The sequence below is a fragment of the Leuresthes tenuis genome, unplaced genomic scaffold (genome assembly GCF_036924035.1).
Source record: "Leuresthes tenuis unplaced genomic scaffold, fLeuTen1.0.hap1 SCAF_4, whole genome shotgun sequence".
NCBI classification, from domain to species: domain Eukaryota; kingdom Metazoa; phylum Chordata; class Actinopteri; order Atheriniformes; family Atherinopsidae; genus Leuresthes; species Leuresthes tenuis.
In genome coordinates, this window is record NW_027325358.1 from 17144909 (window position 1) to 17170628 (window position 25720).

The 25720-nt window shown below is 39.2% G+C and overlaps 2 protein-coding genes and 1 long non-coding RNA gene across 4 annotated transcripts; 2 read left to right on the forward strand and 1 right to left on the reverse strand.

Annotated features, from left to right (window-relative positions):
- Positions 1–730: 730 nt before the first annotated feature.
- On the reverse strand, positions 731–4249 carry tma16 (translation machinery associated 16 homolog). Its single transcript, XM_072384869.1, has 7 exons — positions 4140–4249; positions 3944–4047; positions 3538–3575; positions 3369–3453; positions 2524–2672; positions 2387–2429; positions 731–1143 (listed from the first exon to the last, which is right to left on the reverse strand). The coding sequence occupies exons 1-7, from the start codon at positions 4140–4142 to the stop codon at positions 987–989; spliced, it is 579 nt and encodes a 192-aa protein (XP_072240970.1). The 5' UTR covers positions 4143–4249; the 3' UTR covers positions 731–986.
- Positions 4250–6470: 2221 nt separating this feature from the next.
- Positions 6471–9380, forward strand: LOC140305860 (uncharacterized). 2 transcript variants are annotated; one of them, XM_072384879.1, is made up of 3 exons: positions 6471–6708; positions 7683–7842; positions 8084–9380. In XM_072384879.1, exons 2-3 carry the CDS (start codon positions 7683–7685, stop codon positions 9361–9363), a joined length of 1440 nt encoding a protein of 479 aa, XP_072240980.1. In that variant the 5' UTR covers positions 6471–6708; the 3' UTR covers positions 9364–9380. The 2 variants fall into 2 exon arrangements, with proteins under 2 accessions (XP_072240980.1, XP_072240979.1); XM_072384878.1 differs by lacking the exon at positions 6471–6708 and having other exon boundaries at positions 7490–7842.
- A 9026-nt stretch (positions 9381–18406) lies between these two features.
- Positions 18407–25459, forward strand: LOC140305856 (uncharacterized). Its single transcript, XR_011915382.1, has 4 exons — positions 18407–18607; positions 19282–19336; positions 19596–19672; positions 25180–25459. It is a non-coding gene; the product is annotated as an uncharacterized lncRNA (long non-coding RNA).
- The last annotated feature ends 261 nt before the right edge of the window (positions 25460–25720 follow it).

Here is a 25720-nt window from a genome sequence, read left to right on the forward strand (position 1 = left end):
TTTTTTAATATATATATATACACGCTATATATACTTAACCGGTGGAGATTTTCTTTGTTGGTGAGTGAAAGAGAGATGTGGACGCACAAATGACTTCATCTGCTAATGGTGTGGTGTTGTCAAGGATACATACTCTCTCCCTAACAGCATTTCTGTTTCGTGTGAGACAGGTGGAAAGGGCATCTGTAGGCAGAATGAAGAGTAACCCATAATTCAGATGCTTTTGAGGTCGTCTTTGTCTGAAGCATACTGAGGCCTTAAGACTCCCTCTAGACAATCAGGTCTTCAGACACCAAAGAGTCAGATACTACAAGTAGAGAAATAATCATTTAAACTAAATCCTTATGTCAGTCTGAAATCTAAAATGTAATATTTTGAAAAAAAAAAGCTATTATCATAGGGAAATTTGTTTAAAAAGTTTTGTTGAAATAGAACATCACGTAGCCCTTTGTTTATGATGTTTTGTTTTGACAGTTTGCAGCTGTATGCGATCTTCCTCTGGAGATCAGTTATCTATGTGAATGTAACTAGAACGTTCATGGTTGCCATTCGTTCATGTTTGACATTAGATTAGAGCCGTGTTTCGTCTCGACTCAGATTACTAAAAGGGACTGCTGTTTATCCCTGTCCATTTTTCTACAGGTTTAACTAACCAGCATTACTAGCATGTCACAAAAAAAAAGAAATAATACAGTTTCCTCCAACTTAAACCCTCAACAGCAGCTTTGTTAAAACAATTTATTTTTAGCTCTCATAGGACTCGGTGAAGATTACATACAACACTATTTTGTTTGTGCAATAAACAGTGAATGTAGAACTCCTAAAGATGCTGGTGTGAAGTCATTGAACGATAAGCTTTAAACGGTTTGAATGACAAATTTTTACTTTCCAATCTTGGTGTTCAGCGCCATCTTCTGGACGGTCATGGAAAAGCAGCGTCCTCCCACACTTTTTATACAGTTTAAAAGTCTTTGCAAAGAAAAATGTCAGTGAGATTCTGACATCTGCACCGTCTCATCCACCTGTTCATCATCCTCATGATCATCATCTGCCTCTTCTGCTTCATTCTTTGCATCCAGACCTTTATTTGACACTTTTCGCATTTTAATATTTGGAAGTTTCTTCAGATCTCCACTCCACTCTCTGCCAACACAAAACAATATTTACAGATATTTATAAATCCACGCTCAAATCCTGGATGTCTGCACTTTTAGGCTCCCTTTTAAAAAAAAAACAAAAAAAAAAAACAGATTCCTGGAAGAAGATAATTCACACAATATGTACAGTTAAAGACTGTTTTATCAGTACTGCATCATATACACAAGAGTGAGAAAATGACTGACTCAGAGACAGCTTTTGTGAAAAGTGCTGGACCACCTACTAACAGGCAGATGCAGGCTTTTTTTTTTTTTCTTCATCAAATGAAAAACATCCACTGGTGAACAACCTGATTCCCAGGATACAACATAAAGACACGGGGTTAGCAGTGGAGGCTCCAAGACCAAATGATGCTTTTTTTCTGCAACACTAACCAAAACCCAAAACACCTTGAGAATATCAGAGGAAACATCACAAACCCCAAAATCTAATAAGCGTCAGATTGGGGATAAACGAGCATGTAAGAATGGCAAAGACTCAAACTGTTGCCGATTCGTCTGTCAGGGAGTTATCCAGCCAGCTAACACTCATTATTTCTTGTAAGGTTGATCACTGCAGAACACTTCTTACTGGGCTTCAAACCAAGAAAATATGACACACCTGCAACTAATTTAAAATGCTGAAAAAAACACCAGGGGAAGATCACACATCGCTCCTAGTCTAAGATCTTAGGACTGGCTTCCAACTGAATATACAACAGAATCTAAGGCCCTGGTTATCGTTCATAGGACTGAAAGGTCAGGTCCCAATATATAACAGATATGTTAACGAAATACAGTCCTGGAAAGAGTCTCTGACCTTCAGGGACTGGTCAGCTGCTGGAGCAGAGCGCTCAGAACAAACAAGGTGAAATGATTTGTGTTATTCTGCCGCCCTCTGCTGGAACCACTGCGACCCAGAACTTAGCAGTTTTTACAACTGCACACTTCTCTCAGACGTGTTTGTGCTTTTATCCATGTTCCTGTGCAGTTTCTTTTCCATCAACTTGTTTAAGTCACATTTCACTACAAATGTTCATGAAAATGACTTTTGATACATTATGCATTGACACTCTTCAGTCATTTAATGGTTTTATGCAAGTTTTCTCTCTCTAACCTTCACGTAAAAAAACACTTTGAATGAACATGACGTATGAAAAGGAAATAAACTTGCCCAATAAAATTCTTTCAAACTACAGAAGGCGAAACTGTCCTTGACACATGCATGGCCACACAGTTTGTAAACTCACCTGAATGTTTTCAGATGCTTTGCATTGATGACGTCCGGGATCTCTGTGAACGACACAACAGATGATAAAGGAGTATTTTTCAGCTTTGAATGCGTGCCTGCGCAGTATATATGTGAAGGTGGATAAAGGGGACACACCTAACCCGATAGTCTCGTACTGCACCCGCTCCCGCTCTATCGTCTGTTTGATGACGGCCTCTCTGGCGCCGTGGAGACGACCCTGCCGACCCTTGATCCCATTCACTAACTCGATCTGCTCAAGTTCTTCGTCAAATCTGCAGAGGTACCTGAACACATACACAGAAAAGCATGTCGGCTCACTAAGCACTAATATACCACATGCTTTCTTGTGTGGATTATAAAAGAAATGCTAACTAGTGTACGTTTAGAAACACATCTGGGCTCTACAAACTGCTTCACATTGTGTTGCCCACTCACTCACACAATGTCTCTTATCACACATTTGCTCTCTACATATGGTTTTCAACATGTTTGTTCCTCTACAATCACACAGAGATGAGGTTATCAGGGATGGTGGGAGTGGGGTGTCTTAACCGAGGACACGTCCATACACGGAGTGGCTTGGAATCAAATCCCCAAACTTCTGTTTTGAAGACAACTACTCTATCACCTGAGCCACGTGGCAGACGTGAAAAAGTCTCAACACAAATAACTACACGCCACGCATCTTAGATTTGTGGTTGCAACCATGTTATTTGCAGATGTCCTGCATCATTTTGCTTGTGGTTGTGTTCACATCATTTTATCACTACATCCCACTTTGTTTTGTTATAAATCTCATTGCGGTCCCATGGTGGCCCAATCTTGACATGTTTTGTGGAACATTTTGGTCATTCAGCGTCTTCTGTGTGTCTCTGAAGGTATTTTGGAGACATTTCTGTGATTTTCAAAATGAAAACTACAAGTAGTTAAAAAAAAAAACAACAGATGAATAAAAGCAATGAATAAAAACTGCTTCTAACCTTTCAATAATGTCACAGGCATCCTTCCGCGTGTAATTTGTTTTTGTGGGATCCAATTGACTCTGAAACCACAACAGCTTCTCACCTGTGACACCCAAACGCAACAACAGAAGAGTTTATCAACCTGCGATTTTGCCGTTGTACTAAAATGAGCGATAAAGCTGCTTACCGGTGTTACTCAGTCGTGTTGCTTTCTCATTCTTCTGCCTAAAACATTAGAGGAGCCAGTTAAATGAAAGATGTCCAAACATTAGAAAAAATGTCTGCCTGAGGAACATTCATTAATGTATATGTCAGCAGTATATTAAGTGGCTACACAAACAGCTTTCACGAAAAAGAAAACAAGAGTGAAACCTTCTATATTTTCATCTCTCCTTTATATTTCTGTCTCAAGCTTAATTTCTCTCCGTTACTTTGTTCTTTAATTGAGAAAAATCTTCAAAAATGTCTGTTTTTAAATGGTTAGTTGCATGGCTATTCTGTTACAATACACGAAGTAAAATCGATCGTTTAAACACCGATAAATTCTTCACACGAACGCATGTATTTTGGGTTTTATTTTTTCATATACATACCTTTCCTTCTTTTTCAGTCTGATTTCCTCTCGGACCAGATATGCAGCTTTTCTACTGTACGGATGAACAACTTTCTCCGCGCCTTTAGTCTTCTGAGTCTTCGGCTGAAAAATATACATCAAAAAAACCCAGCTGCAGCTTAAATATTTCCACAGCTATTGGTGACTGACGTTACTTATAATATAAACAGACTTACCATCTTCACTGCACCGAAACACGCGTGGAACTGCTCTGTTGACAAGTGAACCGGAAACGGTCCGTCAGTTAATCATGTCCGGATCCTTTGCGAGGCAAATAGCTGGGGTTCTGTTTATATATATACAGTCAAATCTAGAAGAAAATTTGTATTATTATATTAATATACAGTCCCACTAAGCTTATTTTTCATCCAAGACTATTTGTGTTATTTCAAATAAATTCAGGATTTATCAAACAGTCCAGATGAGGGAGCTTCTACATCTAAAAAGTAGCTTCAGACTTCAGATTTTATGCTGATGCTGAACTCTTTCAGCCTTCCGGGCGGTATTGGTGTGTGTGAAAATGAGTTAATTCTGAAGTTTGTTGAGTTCGTGTTTGGTTAAATGATTTATACAAATGTGTCCACAGTGTACCAGCTGGGACCAATGTGAGTGTCACGGTCCAACGTCCCTTCCATGATACCACTGAAAGAAGTAAGAGCAGTTTCTAATATTTGGGGGGTTTTTTTCTGTTAAAAAAATTCTACAGCAGTCGACCTGTGTTTCAGGTCATTGTCTGTGTGAGTCCCTTCTTATTAGATTGAGTTCACACGCAGATGTCCAAACATTTTTTCTTTGCAGCTTTTCATTCTTCTTCTTTCTTTTTGGAGAGCAGTTCTTTCTCCTCGCTGCTCTGTAATGGACATCATTGTTGTTCAGCGTTCTCCTGAATATTAATATGGTGTGAGAGGTTTTTAGCTGCTTAGAATACAAAATGTGCTCCTTCATATCACGGTAGACTACTAAACAACAGCTATTGGAGTGTTTAAATTGTCCCCTTTTGTTCACAGTCTGGCTGACCTGAAGAGATGAGCCTTTCTATTAGCTCCCCAAAGTTTGTCCGATGACACAGTTCAGACTCATTGGGTTATTTCCTTAAAAATGAATGGAAAAAATTTATAACAGGGTGTCTTCTTCCTGCTGTTAGGAGGAGTCGTGTGTCAGGTCTGATGTTTTTGATCATATCTGTGCAGAAACTGAAGTATTCACACACATCTGAACATTGTTTTATTCAACAGTTTTATTTTTTCTCATTTCCTGATGGAAACTAAATGATCTAGAATTTATCTGTAAAAAACACTTTATTTGTCACTGACTTCATGTTAAAGTTTAAAGTTAAAGAGTGTTTTCTGGCTCCTTAAAAAAGTTTCTACAAACAGTCTCACATATAGAAGATTAGCAGCTTGTTTAAGCTCTCACTCTGTTTCAGCCTCTTCTTTTCTCTGTACCATCTGCTCTCTCTGGGCCTTAAACTGGACGGCTGGAGAGAACATGTCTAATGTGATCAAGCACACAGTTTGTATTCAAAAGGAGGAGAAAACACAGGAATACGAAGTCAGACTTTATCCTCAGTTAAACACACAGATTCAGAAAGTTGTGGAATCCTTCATCCAAAGCTTCTTCAAAACCGCCGGTCCCGTCAGGTCCATTAAACCCAACTAGAAGTTATAAATCAGAACAGTTCATATTAAAAAGATCAACACTGATTATTTGTTTATCAACGTGACCTTAGTATTATTAGGCCTTCTTGTATTGCTCCAGAGTCCAATCTTTATGCTCCCTAGCAAATGTAAGCCCTTGTTTTCCCGATTAGCCTCACTGATAAGTAGTTTCTTAAGGCTACGCAGCTGTTTAGTCCCAATCTCTTGAGTTTTCTTGGCATTGTGCCTGTGGGAATGCTCTTACTTTACATAGCCGAGAGTTCTTTACTGTTGTTTTTCATGATTTGATTTCACTAAAAGTTTAAATGATTGTTGATCACAATCATTCAAGATTTTTTTTCCAACCACATTTCTTCCTCGAAGATGATGGTTACCCACTATCCTTGCAGTCTTTAATAATGCCTTGGACAACCCAATTTTAGTAGTTTCAGCAATCTCTTTAGATGTTTTTTTTTTTTTTGCTTGATGCATGCCAATAATTTGACCCTTCTGAAACAGATTAACATCTTCACCACGACCAGAGGATGCGTCTACCGACATGAAAAGAGAAGCTACTCACTGCATCTGTTAGGGTTAAATAACTTGTTGCCAGCTGAAACATAATCACCCACGCAGTAACTATCCAATGGGAGGCGCTTACATATTTTCTTAGTTAAATCTATTTTTTTTTTGGACGGGCAGTGTACGTATGTGCAGTACTTTAAGAGTTGGGTTAAACCATATTTAAAGCGCATAACGTGGAAAGACATAGAAAGAAGGAGCGGGATGCAGACAAAATGGCGAGCTTAACCTGGCGCATCAGTAGCGGAAGTTTGTATTAACTTGACCGGAAATTGGATACTGCGCATGTTCAACGTCCAACTGTAACAGAAACAAATCTTGAGAGTTTTCTGCCGGCACTGCTGAAAGCTTACTATTTTTTAGAGACATTAAAAGAGTTATTTTTAATGACACTGTCATTGGACGGAAGGTAAAAACTGAGGGTGGCAGTAGCACAGCATCGTTGGTGATAACCACCGGCATTAAATCTTAGTAGTAGAAGAAGAAGACGGAGAAGAAGAAGAATACGACGACCGACCTTAAAGAGGTAAAGATATAGAGAAGATCATTTTAAAGTTTCACCTTTTTTTGGCTTCTCCAAGGTCTAACTCTGTGGTTTTTTGTTGTATTTTCATTTATTGAATAAATATGACAGCAACGTAAAGGACATACACTTAAATAAATGTCTTTAACATGTTATGTTCGAAATTGCCGCGGGTCTTGGAAATATTTTTAAAACATAATTATGTGGCTTTATTGAGTCTTGAGCCATGTTGTGTCACCTTACCTCAATTCACTGTTTCCAGCAGACCTGGACGGATTTTTTCAAACGATGGGGTCAGGTATTTATTAAAAAAAAAAAAAAAAACAGGTCCCCATCTATTTTCCTACAAATGAGTAGAACCCTGATAACAAAACAAACAAAAAAAGACGCTATCAAAACGTAAAGGGCAAAGTGAGCTGTCTTGTTACAATCCACAAGTCAGCTGGGTAACCTGAGTTGTAACATTCACATGGAAGTAACTTTAACACTTGCAACCCACCTAAACATTTATTCAGACCTATCACATGTGCCAAGAGTCCAAGATGTTCACCCGGCCTCCAAACTCCCCAGATACCAATCTGATCCGATCAGATGGCATCTGCGTGAAGCCAGCCCACAGGGCCCAAAGAATCTGTTGGTAGTGACAATCTGACAGGACAGGACTCTTTTGGCAACATTAGGAGCACGTAAGCTGGTGGTCATAATATTCTGGCTGACTGCGTTTTCACATCACAGTATGACCTCAGCTTGCTTGTAAACTTGCCCCAAGATGATTTACAAAAAAAAAAAAAAAAAAAAGGATTCACTGCAATGAAAAAACAGTTTTTATGAACTCTTTGTATTCTCACATGATCTCTTTGCATTTGCCATGTGTCCGTATTTTATTTTGTACTCATCACCTGTTTTGGTCATCTTCAACCAAACAGCACAAGTATGAGTCAACCAATAAAAAAAAGAGGCACAATGCTGTTTTTCAGATGCACCCATCCATAATAAACACTGGAGGTCAGTTACAGAGCGTATCCTCACGCAGTTCTCAGCTGAGTTGTCCTCTTTGTCCGAAATTCAAAACCAGACGTGAGAAGGCAATGGGGAGGCATTTGGACAACCACATCAAACGAGCGGTGCGTTTCCAAGGTATGATGATAAGCATCTGTTGAAAAGTGATACACTATTAAATCGAACCTGAATGCTAAGAGGTTTGTTGGGTGTTTTGCATAGAAAAGTTTGGAATTTGTGAGGTAAAAATGTTTTTTTACCACCACATGGACAAAATCCCTGATTGTATGTCATATAATGGATCCAAAGACCATTTTGTTGTTGCTTTGTTGCAATTTCATAGATTTTTGTTTAAAGCTTGATGACTGTTCTCTTGCAGACATCCTCATTTGCAGATGCAACCTGTCCTGTCGGCACACAGGTCATTACCACTGCCCATACTGTGCAAAAACCGTCATGCAGAGGGAGGATATTGCATTACATGTGTCTGGATGCCAAAAGAAGCACAATGTGGGGCAGCAGGTCCCACGTTCAACTGAAATCAGCCCAGTGTCTTTATTTCTCTTCATCCCCTCTACCCCCCAAGAGATTTCAGCACAACCTGCCGTATCAGTAGTGAGTGCTGACCATTCTTACACACTTCCTCCCTCAGCTACTCTTGAATCCCCTATAGTCACACCACAGTCCTGTCAGCCGCCCTCGTCTTCACCTTCAGAGGCGGAGTTGCTCGAGGGGGCTGTTAGTGCCGTTGAACCACACGAAGAGGAAGCCAGTACGGCTGAACAGTCTGAAGGGGCAGAGTGGCCATCTTCACGTGTGCTATATTTGAAGTCGGTGAAGTGCCCTCACTGCTCTCTGGTTCTGTACAAAAAGAACTTGCTTGTACACATCCAAAGAAAACATCCAAGGCCGGAAGACGATAAAGCTGCGCCTCATCTTCAAAGGGAAGGTGTCCAAAACGGCCGCTGTCCGTTTGCACTCCCACAAGGCCGAAATGGTTTGTGTGTGCCAGCATATGTTCAAAGCAAATCACAGGATAACCAACCTGTGGAGAAATGTGAATCAAAGACGCTGAGCCACTTTCAGTCAGCTGCACAACAGAGTCTCAGTCACGGCCTCTGTGAGCATGCCTCTTCACTTGAATGCTTTAGCAGAACTGCTTATGAGGGACCACTTAAGCATGAGGCTCTAGAAGAAATGCTGGAATTAGGTATTTTGAGAAAATCTAAGGTGGCAGCTTGTAAAATGAGGCTAAAAGCAGCAGACGAAGCTCATGCACCCTTGTCACTTTGGTTAGAAGTCGGAGACCTGATTTGTTTTTCCATACACGAGCCCAAAGTATGTCCCTTCTGTTGTTTTGGCAGAGTTATGGTGACGTACAAGACAAAAGAAAACAGCTTTCACTGCCCCTTTGCAAAGGCGAGTAAATCATGCGGGCACAAGAACGTTGCTAAATGGCACCTTTTCCAAACCAGGGGGGAACTCTTTGTGACTGAACCGTTTAGCAGTGAAACCTCACCAGAATCTCCTCCCTTTTTTCCTCCTGCTTTGAAGATGAAGAGAAATACAAGATGCGTTTATGAAGGAGAACAAATGCCAGAGACTACTCATGAAGACGCCCCAACGGAGGAGGAGAGTTTAAACATGAATGAAAAATAAACATATTACCAACCTCACCTGTGTCTTTTGAGTCAGTCCAATGAGATGTACAGTAGGGCAACACTCCAGATTAAAAAAAAAAAACACATTTTCTAATTTCTGTGGTCAGCTTGTCTACAAACCAAAAGATGTGTGCTGGCGTTTTTATCCGGACAACAAAGTCAAATTTCTTTTGCTTTTATTTCCTGTTAACTGTAGATGTTTCCTTCTGTCAGGCTCTCTATCCAACTTGTTTTGGGTGTTCATTTTCAAAACTTAGGGAGGTCGATCTATGTATTTGATACCATACATGTGTGGTCCAGGGGCTCAACAATGGGCTCCCTTTTTTCTTTTTCTTTTTTTACTTAAAAAGATGATGAAAACTCAGGTGTGAGTCACAGCCATAAAGCACATTCAAGGAAAGGATTTTAAAAAGACCATTTACAGTTCTAGCTGTGGACAACCTGAGTATGATAAAAAGCCTTGAAGTTGAACAGTTATTTGTTCAGTTTTTCTTTGATAAGAAAATGAAAGAAGTTGCTTCATCACTTTGTTTTCTTCTTTAAAAATGAATGTGACGAAATGTGCTTTTAGAGAAGGATACTCATCGGTCCAGTTCAAGCTTGTTCAGTGGGACCAGTTGAGACCAGTCGGGCTGCTCCTTCGCTCGGTTCATTTGTTGGAAACATCAGAAACGGCGTCAGGCCTCAGCGCTCCTAAAATGCAGCTGCTTTTTTAAATTCATTTTTTTAAATTTGATTGTTCAGGGTGCTGTATCAGTCACTCGAAAGCAGTTAAATTTGAACTCAAGTTAGTTTTTAACTCAATTCAGGTGCTAGCTCACCATGAAAGTAGTCACAGGATGCTTTGCAGAGAAAGCAGATATGTTCGATTAAACGCAATCTAATTACATCCAGTTTAATTCAGTATAATTGTATTTATTAAGTGCCAATTCATGAAATGCTGTGTGGATAAGGGAACCAAAAAATCTCATTGAGTCTTCAATTCAATCAATCCTCATCCTGAGCACCCACGGAGCTTCAGTTGACAGCGTACAGTAAACGCATCATGGGAGCAGCCTGGACCTATAGCAGCATAACTAAGGGATGGTTCCAGGTCACCAAGCTTTAGCAAAAAAAAGAAAAAATGGCAGGTTTTAAGGAGGGACTTATCTGGACAGATACTGGTATCGTCCTAAATGATATTTTGGCCAGTCACTGTTAGCTGATACGGATATTTTTCGTTATTCATTTCCCCTTGAATGCCAGGGAAACATTAACATTTGCCTTATAAAGAATTACTGAACAGTGAAAAGTATTTCCGCCTTTCATCACACCAATTCATTCACACAAATTTTTAAAAATGACTTCATTATAACCTGTCACACTGGAAGTAAAAGAAAGAACAGAAACCCCTAAATAAAAACAGTTGAAAGATCTTTTAGCCAGTGAAACCACTGCCAGCTCGCTTCCTTTTCAGTGCTTAGATGGCCCAACATTTCTTTTTAAACTGAATTGAATGTGATTTCTTCTCATCTATTTATTCATTGGTACGCGACACAACTAAACATTTCCATAGCGATAGTGGCGCGCCAGAGAAATTTATGTTATAATTTTTTTTCAGCGTGAGAAATGCCATGTGTGGCGTGTGAACTTGTTGAAATGCGTGTGTCTCACGCTCCTTGAGAGCCCTGGTGGAGGTTATGAGGTGGGAAATGGGGAAGAAAAGAACGAGTATGTGCTTTCATCTATTTGCTGCTCTGTTATGAAAAACTGTGTTGTCTCATTCTGTGGGGAGACCTTTTGTGAGTATTGAGACTTTTGTGAGTATTTCCGGTGGTATTGAACAGAGAAGGATCCAAAGTGCGGACACAGAGGCAGGCAGTTGAGGAGAAACTAAACTGATTTATTCAGATTGTAGTGCGAGGTTGAGCCGTGAATATCTAAACAACAAAAAACCCTGATGAAACAAAATCTAATGATGAACAGGAGTACCAGACTAAAGAAAAGGACAAGCGCTAAATCCATGAAGTGATACAGCGAGGATCTGGCAAGGACCGAAGGAAACCAAAGGGATATACTGAGGTGTGTCAGAGCAGCTCAGGACCGGATTAAGAGGGAACAGAGGAAACTCTGACCAGAATAAACACAGGACTGAAAACATGGAATTCAAACAAACTAAGAGAAAAACACGAGAAAAAAACAAAAAAACAAGAACAGAACACAAAACTCCAGACCTTGACACCTCTATGTTTAATTAAACTGTTCATAGGCATCTGCAGATCACTTTTTGGAAAGAGTAACAAAAAGATGTGGCCTTCACAGTGCATTGGAATTTAAGGTCTTATTAAATAAATCAAGTGTGTGTTCATCAAATTGAATTATAGCTAACTCATATCATATGAGCAAGTTAAACAAACAGGGGTAACGGTCATGGATATTAAAATCCTTTAAAGTCTTTATCCTTTATCACAGACGAGCATTATAAACTTTGATTCTTCAGAAACACTCTGTTAGCTTTGGTTTTGTCTGAGCTAAAAATATTTAGGTTCCTCAAAATAGCTGTCATTTTAATTTGTACAATTTAGCACATTCACCCCTCTGAGAAAATAGGTTATGCAAGATTTGACAGTTTAAAAAAAATAAATGTATCAGTTGTTAATTTAGAAGTTTTGTGAAGTTTTTTTTTTCTTCCACAAACAGACAGACATTGTTTAAGATATTTTGAAGACATTTTTCGTCTTTTAAATGTTATAAACCTTGGAAATTAGCATAATATTGGTGCCACTTTACAACAAGTCACTGTTAGGTTTATCGTGTCAGACATACAGAGTTATTGATCAGTAATGAGCATCTAATCAGAACATTTGGGTTGCCAGGTTGTGACAAATCCCTTTGTTAGACCATCTGCTCTGTGGTCGACTTGGACTCACATTCATTTTGCAGTTATAAACCTCTATAACTGTAGCCTCAAGAACTAGTTAACGCTTTCCTGGCTATTATAACAGCCTGTCACCAAATAGAAAAGATAATTATGTCAGGAGGACTTTTCATTCCAAAGTTTGTTCTTATATGCCTTGAATCACATCTAAATCTTCCACAGATTACACATTTATTCTGCTCTTTTGATGCATGTATAAATAATTCCTTTTTGGAGGCACTGACAGTTTTTAGTGCCAGCAGCACTACATCTCTGTGGAAGGTAATATTGATCCATCTGTTCCATATTGACATATCTGTGCTAGTATTGGATGGACTGCTGAGAAATTTAACTCAGACATTCATGCTTCATCTCTCACTTTGGTGATTTCTAGACTTATATTTTGGTATCAGCTTGAGGTTGACATTATTGTTGTTCAACCTTAGCATCGGCTGCATTAAATTTGGAAAGGCCTGAACCCTTTTCTTTTTCTTTTTTTTTTTTTTGCAGTGTTGCCATAATGGTTTGTTTTATGATAAAATCCAGAGAACCAAATATTTTGTTCTCATCAGCCTGTGCTCAACTTTGTGTTATTTCTAGCTGGCAAATGTTGATGTAGTCGCTTGCTAAATGAAGACACTAAATATGGTGATAAATACACCTATTAGCACTGCTGATGTGATGGATGTCCTGCTCATAACTCATAGCACTTCCAATTCAAATGTACATTTTATTTATTTATTTTTTTTTGAATGGCTGTCCTCCATGGTTGATTTGTTCTCATTTCTCATGTAGGACTCGTGCCCCATCGTCTAACTCTCAGTATTAGCAGGAAAGAGCCTGTAATGTTTTTTGAACCACCTTTGATGTACAGATAAGAGAGAAAACTGACAGATACCACAGGCCGCAGCTTTCGTGTTGAAACACACTCTCGTCTTGTTTCCACCGTTCAGTGAAGAAAACATTTTAGAGTCTTCAGAAAGTAGGCCACCAGCCCAAAAGAGCCAGCCCAGAGATAATCATAGCAGCATGACCCTCAGATTCATGATCACTAATTTACCACACAGTGGGGCTGAGGATCCTGCTTGAGCTCAAATCAAGAGGTGGATCACCAAACTAAATACACGGTGAATTCACAGCCTTGGAGGGTTATGTGAATGACAAGAGACACCTGATGAGCTGACGCCCACTGTGGGTTCTTTAGAAAGAGTTTTTCCTTCCTCAAAGTTTGTTCAGCTTCCCCCTCACTCTGTTGGACTGCATACTTAACCGACAGGAATGTGACTGTACCGCAGCTGAAGAGCCGTCAGACTTGTAGCTACAAGCACACAGATGATTGCGTCACATCTGAGTAAGTTTTTCTGAGTGAGTTTGTGGGCGTGCGTGGCTTCTTTTTTTTTTTAAACTTTACTGATTGTGTTAAGTCAGATCAGGAAGTGTGATGCTGTGACAGTTGGAAGCGGGCGCACAATGGCACTATGTCTGCCTCTCTGCGTACTAACATGAGAGGCCCCCGAGTGAAGATCCTTCTGCTGCTGTTACTGCTACTCACCAGTTTGACTGGGACAGGTAGGACAAAGAACAGTCGTTTTTTTTTTTTCAATCTGAATTGTGACACACCAACTTTCTCTCCTGTCTCCACCCTACTTTACCTTTTGTGCTGTAGTCTGCTTCTCTGACTGTGGGACTGTTAGAATCGCCTCTTGGTGGAAAGTTAAGAGCAGTTCTTGTGATAAAATGATAAGGGTTTGGAACTTTGGCTTCTGTTTTAACACCAGAATAGTTACAGAAGAGCACGTGGACCTAAACGTATTAAAACGTGTTCCAGTTCTGTTTTTCTTCCAGTCGAAACTTTGCCATGGTGGGGTATTAAAACCTGTTGCATTTCAATGGAATCTTTAACGCTATGATAAGCTCAGCCTAAGCAACATACAATTTCACTGTGTACATGTAGAATAGTAGTTAAATGTCAAATCGGGCAATATTAACATTTTGGTTTTGTTTAAACCAACCTCAGAGATGTGATAAGTCAATTCTACATGACTCACCTCCGTGGTAAAATATTTTTATATCTCCACCCCTCTGTTCTGTCAAGCGTGTGAATTAGGCAACTAATAAGATGGAAGTGTACAGTTCCTGTGTATTCTGAAACAGTTTCACCAGTGATGTTCTTAACGAGAACCTGCATCAAAGTCCCAGTAGACTTAAGTTCCTTCCTTCATCTATCAGTTTTTCTTTCGATATGAGTGTTCTTTGTGTTTCATTATGCTTCAACCTCTTCTTTTTAAACATATAATGACTTTGCCTAAATTAAGGTGGTTATAAAGATAAAGGTGCTTTTTTTTCCCCCCAGTATTTTGTCAAGACGATGACCTAGCAACTCAAGCACCTGACTTTGAGCCAGAAGCTGGTGTTGATCCAGACACCCCACACACCTCAGGCACCCCAGGTGAGAACTGGATAAGGAAATGCTTTGAAGAAGCAATAAAATCTTATGTTAGCGAGAGGTATAAGGACAGTTGTGTAATCATATTTAATGGGTTGCTTTTATGCTTAACATACTTCAAATGAACTTGACTCTAATGAAGACGTATTAATAAATTAAAGACCAGGTTGGCGAGGTCAACCTTAGAGTATTTACCCCCTTCAGTATATTTCATATGACATATTTTGTTGCATTGTAACCTGTAATTTAAGTGGATGCGTTCTGAGATTTTGCATGGTGTATTTACACAACATAGTCCAAACTGAGTAAGAAAAAGCACGTATGAATATAAGAAATTCTGTTGGAAGACCTTTTGTCACGGGCAGTGGTAGTGAGAAGAGGAGGATCTAATATATATAAATACATACATACATACAAATACATATATATGTATGTACAGTATATATACATACATATAGGGTGACCAGATTCCAATTCACCAGATGTGGGACAAAGACTATGTTTGTGTGGGACAATGTGGGACAGGGTGGGATGCCAATGCATAGAGGTGGTCTAAAATAACTTTAAAAAAGATAAACCTCGCTGTTCTGAATAGTGTAGTGGTATGATTGCTACCTTTGATGTGGGAGATCTGGGTTCAAATCCCCTGCATGAAAGGTACTGTCTCCAGTAGGGGTCCTTAGGCAAGACCCCCTTACCCTATCTGCCTATCTGTAAGTCACTTTGGATAAAAGCGTCTGCTAAATGCATAAACATAAACATATTCTGGCCCTTAGCTTGTAACATTACTATGCTTTGCCATCTGGTTGATTTAGTAGCACATAACAGACTGTAAATAGAAACTTAACAAATGTATCTTATTTAAATGCAAAGTTCTCTCACGTAATGAAACATAGTAAGCATGGAGCTTTCATACTATTTCACAGCGCCTCTCAAGTTAACACACCTGACTGTGTACAATTGAACAGAATATACAGTCAGGACTACAATTGTTCTTTCAATTATAATGCTTTTTTTGAGTCTCGCATTGTCTGTGTCGTTTCACGTCGTATTCACCTCTGTGTGAAACGGAAAAACGACTCAAGCAAACTTCTCACAAAACTTTACCACACTCGCCTTGCACTGGTTTCTTTGTTGTAGCTGCGTTTTCTTACGAGCCGTGTTTTCCGACCATATCTTGTGGTGCATGCCGCTGACCTGATTTGCAATGTTTTTTGTTGGTGGGCGCGCCCTTAACCTGCGTCCGCGTTCCTGTTTGATTGAAATGATCAAACTCCTGATGACAGCCCTCGCTGCTGTCCCACACAAAGCAGAACATCAGGCCACCCTACATTTATACATACATTCATAGATAGATATACATATGATATATATATATATATATATACATATACATACGTACATACATACATACAGTATATAATTATATATATATATTTTTTTTTATATATTGATCCTTCTCAAATACCTGTTATGAAAGGTTCCAGACTCTGCAACAACACAAAGAAAGTAGCACAATAAAGACCAAGGAGCTCTCTGAACATGTCGGGGACAAAGTTCTGGAGAAATACAGAGCAAGGTTGGGTTACAAGAAGGTCCCCGAAGCTCCATTAAATCCATCATTACAAACCGGAAAGATCTTGTGTTTTATTTGGATGTTTCATCTCTTCACCTGCTGTTTCCTGGGAATATGAAGTGAGATCTGAAATTATTACAGCACAGAGTGGCCAAGTCAACTAGAAGCTGTGTAAATTGTGCAAAAAGTGTAAATGCCCAAACCATATAAAAGTAATTTAGAGCCAACTTTCTTTTTTCCATCTTTATTTTGGTTAATTTACTTCACTTGATCATATGCAGATAAACAGTAGGTGTAGAAACATGTACCAAAAGCCATGCAATTAAAAACGATGAAGTAATAGTGTTTGCTTTTTGACTTCTGATATTTTCATTGTGATTTGTTCATTAGCATGAAGTCAAAGCATTGCATCAAACTGACAGGAATATACACGTAGAGAGTCTTGATGGGCCTGAAATGCTCTGTAAGTGTCAAAAGTCGTTACTGAATGCCTGATGATTTCCCTAAAACATTTATTTTTATTGATTTCCAAACTGAAATCAATAAACCCTAAAAGATCATTCTTATTTTGTCAGAGGCCTTTTTTTCAGTGGCGTATTGTTACTTGTTGGCCTAAAAGATTCAAGATGAAATGTAGTTGCCATTTTGCAAACAGCCCAAACTTGCTCACCTCAGCCCTATCTACCACCACCTGGATAAATAAGCTCCACAAACTGAATTTTAACATCAAATTTCCTTTTTGTAAATAATCTATTTTAGCACAAACCATCTCTGCGAAGGTTCAGGGCAATAATCTAGTTTGATCTCTGTGGATGAAAAAATTTTCTGAATTCAGATTAAATTTCCAGTTTAATTTTCTCTTGCATCAACTTTATTTATCATTTGTGTTCCTCTTTATTCTATCGCATATCATACTAACCAGTTTCTTTTAATACAGTACGGCCTGCACCGCATTTCAAAACAATTGCTAAAATTGATGAAACGAGTGAGAAGAGCAGCGCTCAAGGTGGTCTGACACATACGGCTTCGTTCAGAGCTGTACCCTGCTCAGTCTTGAGTTTAAATAAAGTTTGTGAGATTTTGTGAGGAGTAGCTCCGCCCACAATTTTGGCTTTGATAACAATTTTAATATGAATTCAGTTTGTGTATATTTTTCACCTTTACTAACTTAAATTCAATGAAAAAACATTTATATAAAGCCAAATTTTAAGTTTAACTCTTTAATTCAACCATCCTATTTTTTTTTCCAGAATAATTTGCAGATATAAGATATGTCCAGAGAATTTGGTTTTAGTTTGTCAAGTAAAGTTTGAAAGTAACTTTAAAAAAACAAAAACTTTTTTTCCCCACTTATCATCTCACAAGCCTTCTGCTTTTTATTGTCAGGCACTTTACAAGTTCAAACCCTGTTTAGTGAATCGTGAAGCAATTCAAACATGAGCTCATGCAGCTGCTACAACAAAATGTTTATCACACTCTCACCTGATAATGTCACAAGCCCAAGAAAGAATGCTTTTACTCTTGATATATACAGCACAGGATGTTCACACATCAGAAAGCAGCATTCTACTTGTGACTGATGATTTTTCAGTGTTTCTACCTTCTGTGGGATTTGGCTCTTTTTATGAGTCTATGAATGATTTATTTCTTTGATACAATTGAATCTGTGTATGAATCTGTGATATCTGAATGCCCCAGAGCCTTGGCTTTGGATGCAAACTAACTTGAAAAACATAATTTCTGTTGGTGCTATCTGTTTCAGAAGAAACTGAACCCTCCCCCACAGATAGCGTAACTCCAGACGCAGGTAAATCCACGAGGGCTTTTACATCGTAGAAAACTGTTTCTGTCTCCAACACGACTCTTTTAAACAGTTGTTTTTCTGTTCAGTTTTAGCTGATGATGGTGAAGATAATGGCTCAGGTGTTGAGTCCTCCAATGAAGATCAAGGTCAGTCAGACTAAACTATCCATTTAATAGTGGTCGCCTTTATACTATACTGTACTGTACTGTACTGTACTATATAAGAATCATTAGGTTGATTAAAAACAGCGACAACAATCCATGTCACATGTTAAGCACAGGATTACAAATGGCAAGTCTAGATTAGGTTTTTCAATCATTACTCTGTTGCTGCACCCCTGCAGAAAATCCAACAAGTCAAGATTACAAGAGTTTGCTTTCAACCCCTCCAATAGATGAGGACGACGGTTTGGGTCTCACCACGATCCTGATTCCTGTGGGTCTCGTCGTCGTAATTATTGGCATGATAGTTTGTGGGATTTTCATCAAGCGCAATTGGAACAAGAAAGTGATAAATCAAGGTACATGTCCAAGGAGGGAACACTTAGAGTGAAAAAAGGAGTATACGAAGACGATATGTCAGCTGTTGAAATGGAAAACATTTCAACATCTCTATGGCTCTGTGATGGACCTGCCTCTTGCCCAATGACAGCTGGGATAGGCTTCAGCCCCCCTGTGACCTCTAAATTGGAATAAGCGAGTATAGAAAATGGATGGATGGAGCTTAGAAAGGTAGTCTCTCAGAAGTAAAGATGGGCAGAGGTTCAGTAATCTGTCAAAAGCTGTGGAGCAGTGTTGGAATAATGTTTGTTTGTGTAAAATTGCAAAAGCTTTGACAGCATCTATAGTACACTATGTACTGGGGGAGGTTAATGGTGCATCTGAAAAGGCACCATCAGTGCTAAAAGGTCTATACAGGTTTTAGAGCAATAAATGCTCCCATCCAGATGATGTCTTTTTTAGTAATGACCTTGCAAATTTCAGCAAGACAAAGCAAAACCGCACACTGCATCTATGACAATAGAACTGATTTGTAGTAGACGAGTTTGGAAGAAGCAGTTAACTCAATCAGAGACTGTTATTGATAAGCGTAACTGCATTGGAGCTCACTTATTTAGCTTTTGTTAGTTTGAAGTTACAAATTTAATCGCTATTGTGCTATTAAAAATGACTGCAGTCTGTTCTCTTGTCTCAGGGATGTCAAAAGAAGATCCATATTTGGAGGGATCCAGCACAGAGAAGGTGCCAATGTAAGTTAACATTTTCTCAGCTTGTAATCTGAAGAACTTTTGACTATCATCTTGTCCAAAGCTTGGCAAGACTTTACCCTCATTCTGCAACTTCCTGTTCAAAACCCAACTGGTGTGCAAGGAAAATATTGTGGTGTCGTATCTTTCTGAATAATCTTGTTCCTTACAACGACAACAACATTTGAAACATTTCGTAGCATCCCCTGTGTGTGCTGCATTGCCGCTGACCTCCTCTTACGGGTTTGTGTGTGTCTTTCAGGCCCATGTTTGAGGAAGATGTGCCCTCTGTACTGGAGCTCGAAATGGAAGAGTTGGATCAATGGATGAAAAAAGACAGTAGGTTTCCCTGAGCAAACCAAAGCAATATATAACGACAATGTTAATGATAATACTGATACAAAAAAATTTATCAGTTTGAACGTTTGTGTCTCATAATTTAACAGAAATGCACACAACACACCTAGTTTATCAGGGCTCTCAAGAACCATGTAGATGCATGCAATATCGTACATTAAAAATGCATAGAGCTCAGTTTTGTAGTGTTAGCTTCCCTCTCAGGTGTTACATCTCAACATCTTACTAAAATCAAACTATGCATTGTTACTTTTGTGTTTTATACTGACCGATACGTAAAAAAGAAAGTACCCCACTTTAAATCAGACTGTTTTAAATGAAAAAGTCATCTGGTTTTTACCAGGTCTTCAAATCAAACTAAAAAACAACCTCAGATGAACAACACATAATTTATTTAACAAAAAAAAAAACAACCAAGATGCAGAATCAGTATATAACACGATTTAATAGCTTATAACTGCAATAATTAGAAGCTGTTTTCTGTACGATGTTATCAGTCTCTCACATAACTGTTGAAGAGGTTTGCCTGGTTCCTCTTCACGTTTCCTCAGTTATTTGAGGTTTTCTGGCATTCATTTATGCACAGCTCTCTCAAGGACTTTGACTGGACCATTGCAACACCTTGATTCTTTGTTTTTAGACATTCTGTTGTAGATATGCTGATGTGCTTGGGATCGTTGTCCTGTAACATGACCCAGTTCAGCCAAGCTTTATCTGTCGGTCAGATGACCTCACATTTGACTCTAAAATTCTTTGTTACACAAAGGAGTTCATGATCAACTGCATCTCTCCCACTGCCACGCTAACAGTTGGTATGAGGTGTTTGTGCTGATATGCTGTGTCTGTTTTCACCAAACACGGTGCTGTCCATTGTTATTGAACATGCTAGTAGTGTCAGTCCTGAGGACTTTGTTCCAGAAGTCTTGCATTTTGGTCAGAGCCAAGTTGTGCTGCCAAGTCTTTTTTTGAGGGAAAAGGCTTTCTCTTGCAAACCTTCCAAACAAATCGTACTTGTATAGTCTTTTTCTTAACTGTGCTGTCGTGAACTTTGACATTTAACATGCTAACTGTGGCCTATAGAGTCTGAGATGTAGCTCTCAAGATTCCTTTTCATTTCTCTGAGCTTTGCCCAGTCCACTTACTGCGATCTCCACTGCTGGGAAGATTATCGACTGTCTTGAATTTTTTAAAACTTGTTGGTAATCTTTCCACGGTAGAATGATGGACTCGAAATTGTTTGGAAATGGTCTCATACCCTTCCCCAGAATAGGAAGAAACATTTGCTTCTTTAAGATCATTGCTGATGTCTTTCCTCCTCTCGGTGTGGAGTTTGCATGTTCTCCTTGTGCAATTGTGGGTTCTCTCTGTGTGCTCCAGCTTCATCCCACAGTCTAAAAGCATACATATTAGGTTAATTAGTGATTCTAATTGACTGTAGGGTGGACGGATGTGCGTGATAGTCAGTAGAAGTAACTTTTCAGGCTTGTTCTTTACACAGCGATATGATATTTTATCCAGCAGAGGTCGCTGTTGCCTGGTAAACCGTGCTACTGCACCAGTGCTGCTAAATATCTCCATTCTATCAGATGCCACTTTGTAATCACTTTTACTTTATTGCTTATGAAAACTGTGTTTGCAGTTTTTTTAGACACAGCTGAGCACACTGAAGAAGACTCAGGAAAATCTAAATAAACGTATGCCCGATTTCCTGTAGAGGAAACCTGAAAAGGCTCTAATCATGTCTAGCTGTTCTTGGGATAAACATAATTTTGAACAACTGAGTTCATGGCTATATAATGATGTCACAGTTAGTGAATTTAACAAATTAGTATATGTTAATTTCTCTCAAGGTTATGTTTTTAAGTTATAAACACAAGCATTCAAAGGTGTACGCATAGACGTGTAGATAGAGGTCTCAGATGTCAAGTTTTTCAAACCAGCTCCTTTTCTGTAAGTCTTCAGAGCTCGTTTGGCAATGCTGAGTCTCAGCCACAGCGTGAGAAATCATCTCGTACATCAAGAAAGATTTTATGGCACGCTACTGTTTGAGTGGAGCCTCCTTTTCTTAACCTGACTCAAAAGAATACAGCCACCTAAATGTTGACATGCTCATTGTGTCCCAACTTTATTCCATTTAACAAGTTACAAACAGATCCTCACACAATAATGCTAATGCGACACAGATCAACACCTGACTTGGCCTTTCCAAACAATTTCCTTTTTTTCTGCCAACCTCTGTTATGATATACCAGCTGGTTTCAGTGTAGCTGTGCTTGATGAACTGTGGAACCTTTTGTCATGACGCATGATGTTGTCTGAAGGCACAAACTCTCCCAACATCTGCTGGTGATTACGACAGGCATGCGTGGAAGTGTGGTGCAACTTAACCCTGGAATAGCCTCCTTGACTGGAAGGGCTGGGAAGGCGAGGTCAAGGTCCACTTCAGTGACTGTTGATCAACATCATTTACACTCAGGGTTTTCTCAGGGTTTTATTTCCAAAGCTGTACAAGGGCTAGAGGTTACTTTCATTCATCAGGGAGGTACTTTGTACACACTAGATTACACAAGACATTTCAGAACATAAGTAAATGTGGTGTTACTGCTACTGCGCTTGCACAATATGATGCCATCTTCTGCAGCAGCTGTGAACTGTTTGTTAGTCCTGTGAAATTCCACAGTAACTCAGGCGAAATAGTGCCTCGGAATGAGGAGATAAAGTATATGCACTGTTGCTGAAGCTGCTTTTAAAGCAATTTTTTTTAACCCACTTGCTTTTCTTTTCCTCTGGAAGGAGCTGAACAATGGTGTCTCTCATAATAAGAATAGCTTAGTGCAACACTTACCTTAGGTGCACTATTAATCACGGGATACAGTATAAGAGGTTATTTTACTGGCTTCTGATATGGTGATATCTAAGAAAAAACATTGGGGTAAAGAATTTAAAATGTTGTTTTTTTTTAAAAACGTTCAACATCCACAGAGACAGTGAAACAGAAAGAAAATGGTTAAAAAGATTAGCTGAGAAACATCTAGATTCACCAAAGGGCAGAGTCAGGTCTCAGCCTATCGTGCACTTTTTCACCCATTTTTTGTTGAACGGTAACTACAAGAAAGCAAGAGAAACATAATACTAAGAAGGATGATATCCATTATCATCACAAATTCCTGTTCCAGCTTATCAAATATTAAAGTTTACTGTCAATATTTCTTTAAATGTCCGACTGAATAGCTGACCAACTATGTGTGTTACCTAACTTGTGTGTCTGGCCTTAGCTGTGCACACACTGCATGTTAGCTCAGCTGACAGGGACCAGAGGTGAACAGGTAGGTTGTGAAGTGGTTGGTTTGGTCGTGTCAGTTTGTCCCCTACACAAAAAGTCAACCACCAAGCTAAATTTCAACAAACTCAATAGAGTGTTGGAGTACTGGTGAAAAAGAATCAACTAAATTTAGGGTCCAAAATGCCATCACTTTTGCTAAAATTGCGAAATTGGTCTTGTTGGAGCTTGTCATGCCTGTATGTTTCTCTACAATATCAGTGATAGTCGAGTGGAGATGGACTACGGAAAGCGAGACTGTGCTCTGCAAAACATGCCCATGCAGCTTGTGTTCATGCAGGTTGATACAGAGTGCCTGGTCGTGATTGAAAAGTTTCTGAACCCTGTGGAATGCCCTATATGCTTACATAAATCTGACTTCAGAGACCTCAGAGTATCATGTAGAATTAGAGAAGATTAAAGTGAGCAAGACAAAATGTCATAATTGGTCCAGTATTTCATATTTGTGAGTGTCAAACGTAAATACCAACCTCGAAGACTACCAGTTCATTTGAAGGTAATCTTTGAAGTCAGATATTTTCAGTTGACAATAAGGTGCGCGTGGGTACACTGCTTTATTTACAGAACGGAGAATAGTCAAAGTCTGATTTTCATTGCACATGTTTCTTTGAGTGTATCACATCCTGATGACTTCGGGACAAGTTTTCGATGTTGTTCAGGCTGAAAGAGGGTACAAACCATCTATAAATAGTTTGAATTCCTTCGGTCCACAGTTAGATATATTGTATACAAAAGGAAGGAAGTCAGTAATGTGGCTACCCCCTCCAGGAGTCGTTGACTAATAAGGATCAGTCCAAGAACAGTGTGATATTAATCTGTCCACCGTAAAGAGAACACTGAACAGCATCGGTGTGTATGATAGGACTGTTAGACAAAGCCATGCTATTCATTAAGGACATTTTTGTTTGTCACATGGACAAGCCAGACAGATGTGTGGTGGGGACATGTTTTATGGTCAGAAATCATGGTGGTGGCAGTATTATGGTTTGGGCTCATCTTCCTGCATCTGGGCCAGGAAAGTTTTCCACCATTAATGGAACAGTTATGATGATCCCTCTACTATTTCTTCTTTTCCTGAGTTAAACAAAAGAAAAGTGATTAGCAGCATAAACTCCATATGGGCTCAGTGTGCTCTGGCCTATAAGATCTCCCTCTATCTGCTGTCTGGTTTGGTGTGGCTCAGCATGCTTGTTGTGCACTACATGTACTTCCAAGCATCCCCTCATAATCCCTTCAGAGGCAGAGGTAAAACTTGGACAGGTCACCAATCCATCCCAGGGCCAATGTTAAGTGTTATTTTTGTAATATAAATCATGCCTTTTCTGTGATTCCCACTTCTGATTGCCCCTCTTTCTTTTTGCAGCTTTGAGCCAGCCTGAAAACACAATTAATGAATAATCATACCAGGACATCTGCTCATAAGGTGATCAAGAAGAAGTGGTTCCTTCAGGGAAACCACATCCTTATGCACACAAGTTGTTTGTTTTAGAACGTTTAAAATGGCCTAATCAAAAAAAGTGACTATGATCAAACTAAAAAATTGTGAAATAACCTTACGTGAGCAAGTGAGGAAGTCCACCAAATACCAGAGTCGTGCCCGCTCTGTTTAGAGAAACGGAGTAAACTTTCAAGACTGTGGTGTGACTGATCAATAGAAGCAGAATTGAAGGACTGCTGCCAGTCATAGGCGTAGCCACAAACTGGCAACAAAGATATACAAAGTTTTACTGCTCACCAGCATGTAACATTAGATCATTTTATTCAATGTAGAAATTCACAAGTGGAACTTTTTCATTTAATTTAATTGTTTTATTGTCATTTCTCAGGACATCAGAGAAAATCCAATTATGTTTGAGGAAGTATGTAAAATAAAGAGACATTCAGGCATGACTGGAAGTGTGACATAGACTTGACTCACTGCAGTCTTGATGACAGAAAAGGGGGATTTACTTCCTTGAATGGATTTGGAATTCAAACCTTTTTTTTTATATCAAACCTATCATCTTAAAAACAATGCTCCACACGTGTTTTGTTTTTTTCTAATGGCGTAGTTAACCCTGAACATGGCCAATATCTGGATTGTCTCTATAACCTGTCTGATCTCATACTGATCTTGTCATGTCTCTCTCCAACGATTCCTCCACTGCAGGTTAGAGGACGCTCTGACATGCACGGACACACAGTGGACAATTCACAGTTGCCAGCTCTGATGTTTTGACTTTTCTCCAAAAATTGAGCAACACATACAACCGGAGGAGTTTATCTACTGTAAGGAAACGCGACTCTGGGAAACATTATTTTCATTTCTACACTAAAACAATCAGTAATAATAATAAACTTGCATCACACTTCCTGGCAGTGTTCAGTGGACCATAACGTGCAGCAGCTGGGTCACTGTCTGTTTCGGTATGAACAATCCTCAGTGTTAGCGTAAGGTTTCTGTCATCTTTGGCTTGTAGGAACATGCACAATATATTTTTTTTGTTTCAGCAAATCATGCAGAGTTACTTTTATTACATTTAAGCTCAACAAAAACACACTTCTGTTGCTACCAAATGATGCTTAGATTTCCGTAAGTCCAATCAAGTGTTTGATTTCATTTGCTCAAACGGTACACTGTGACCCTTTCCAGCTGTAGGTTCTGATTAGGGAAACAGGCATGACATAGAGCTTCATTCTTGTACAGAGCA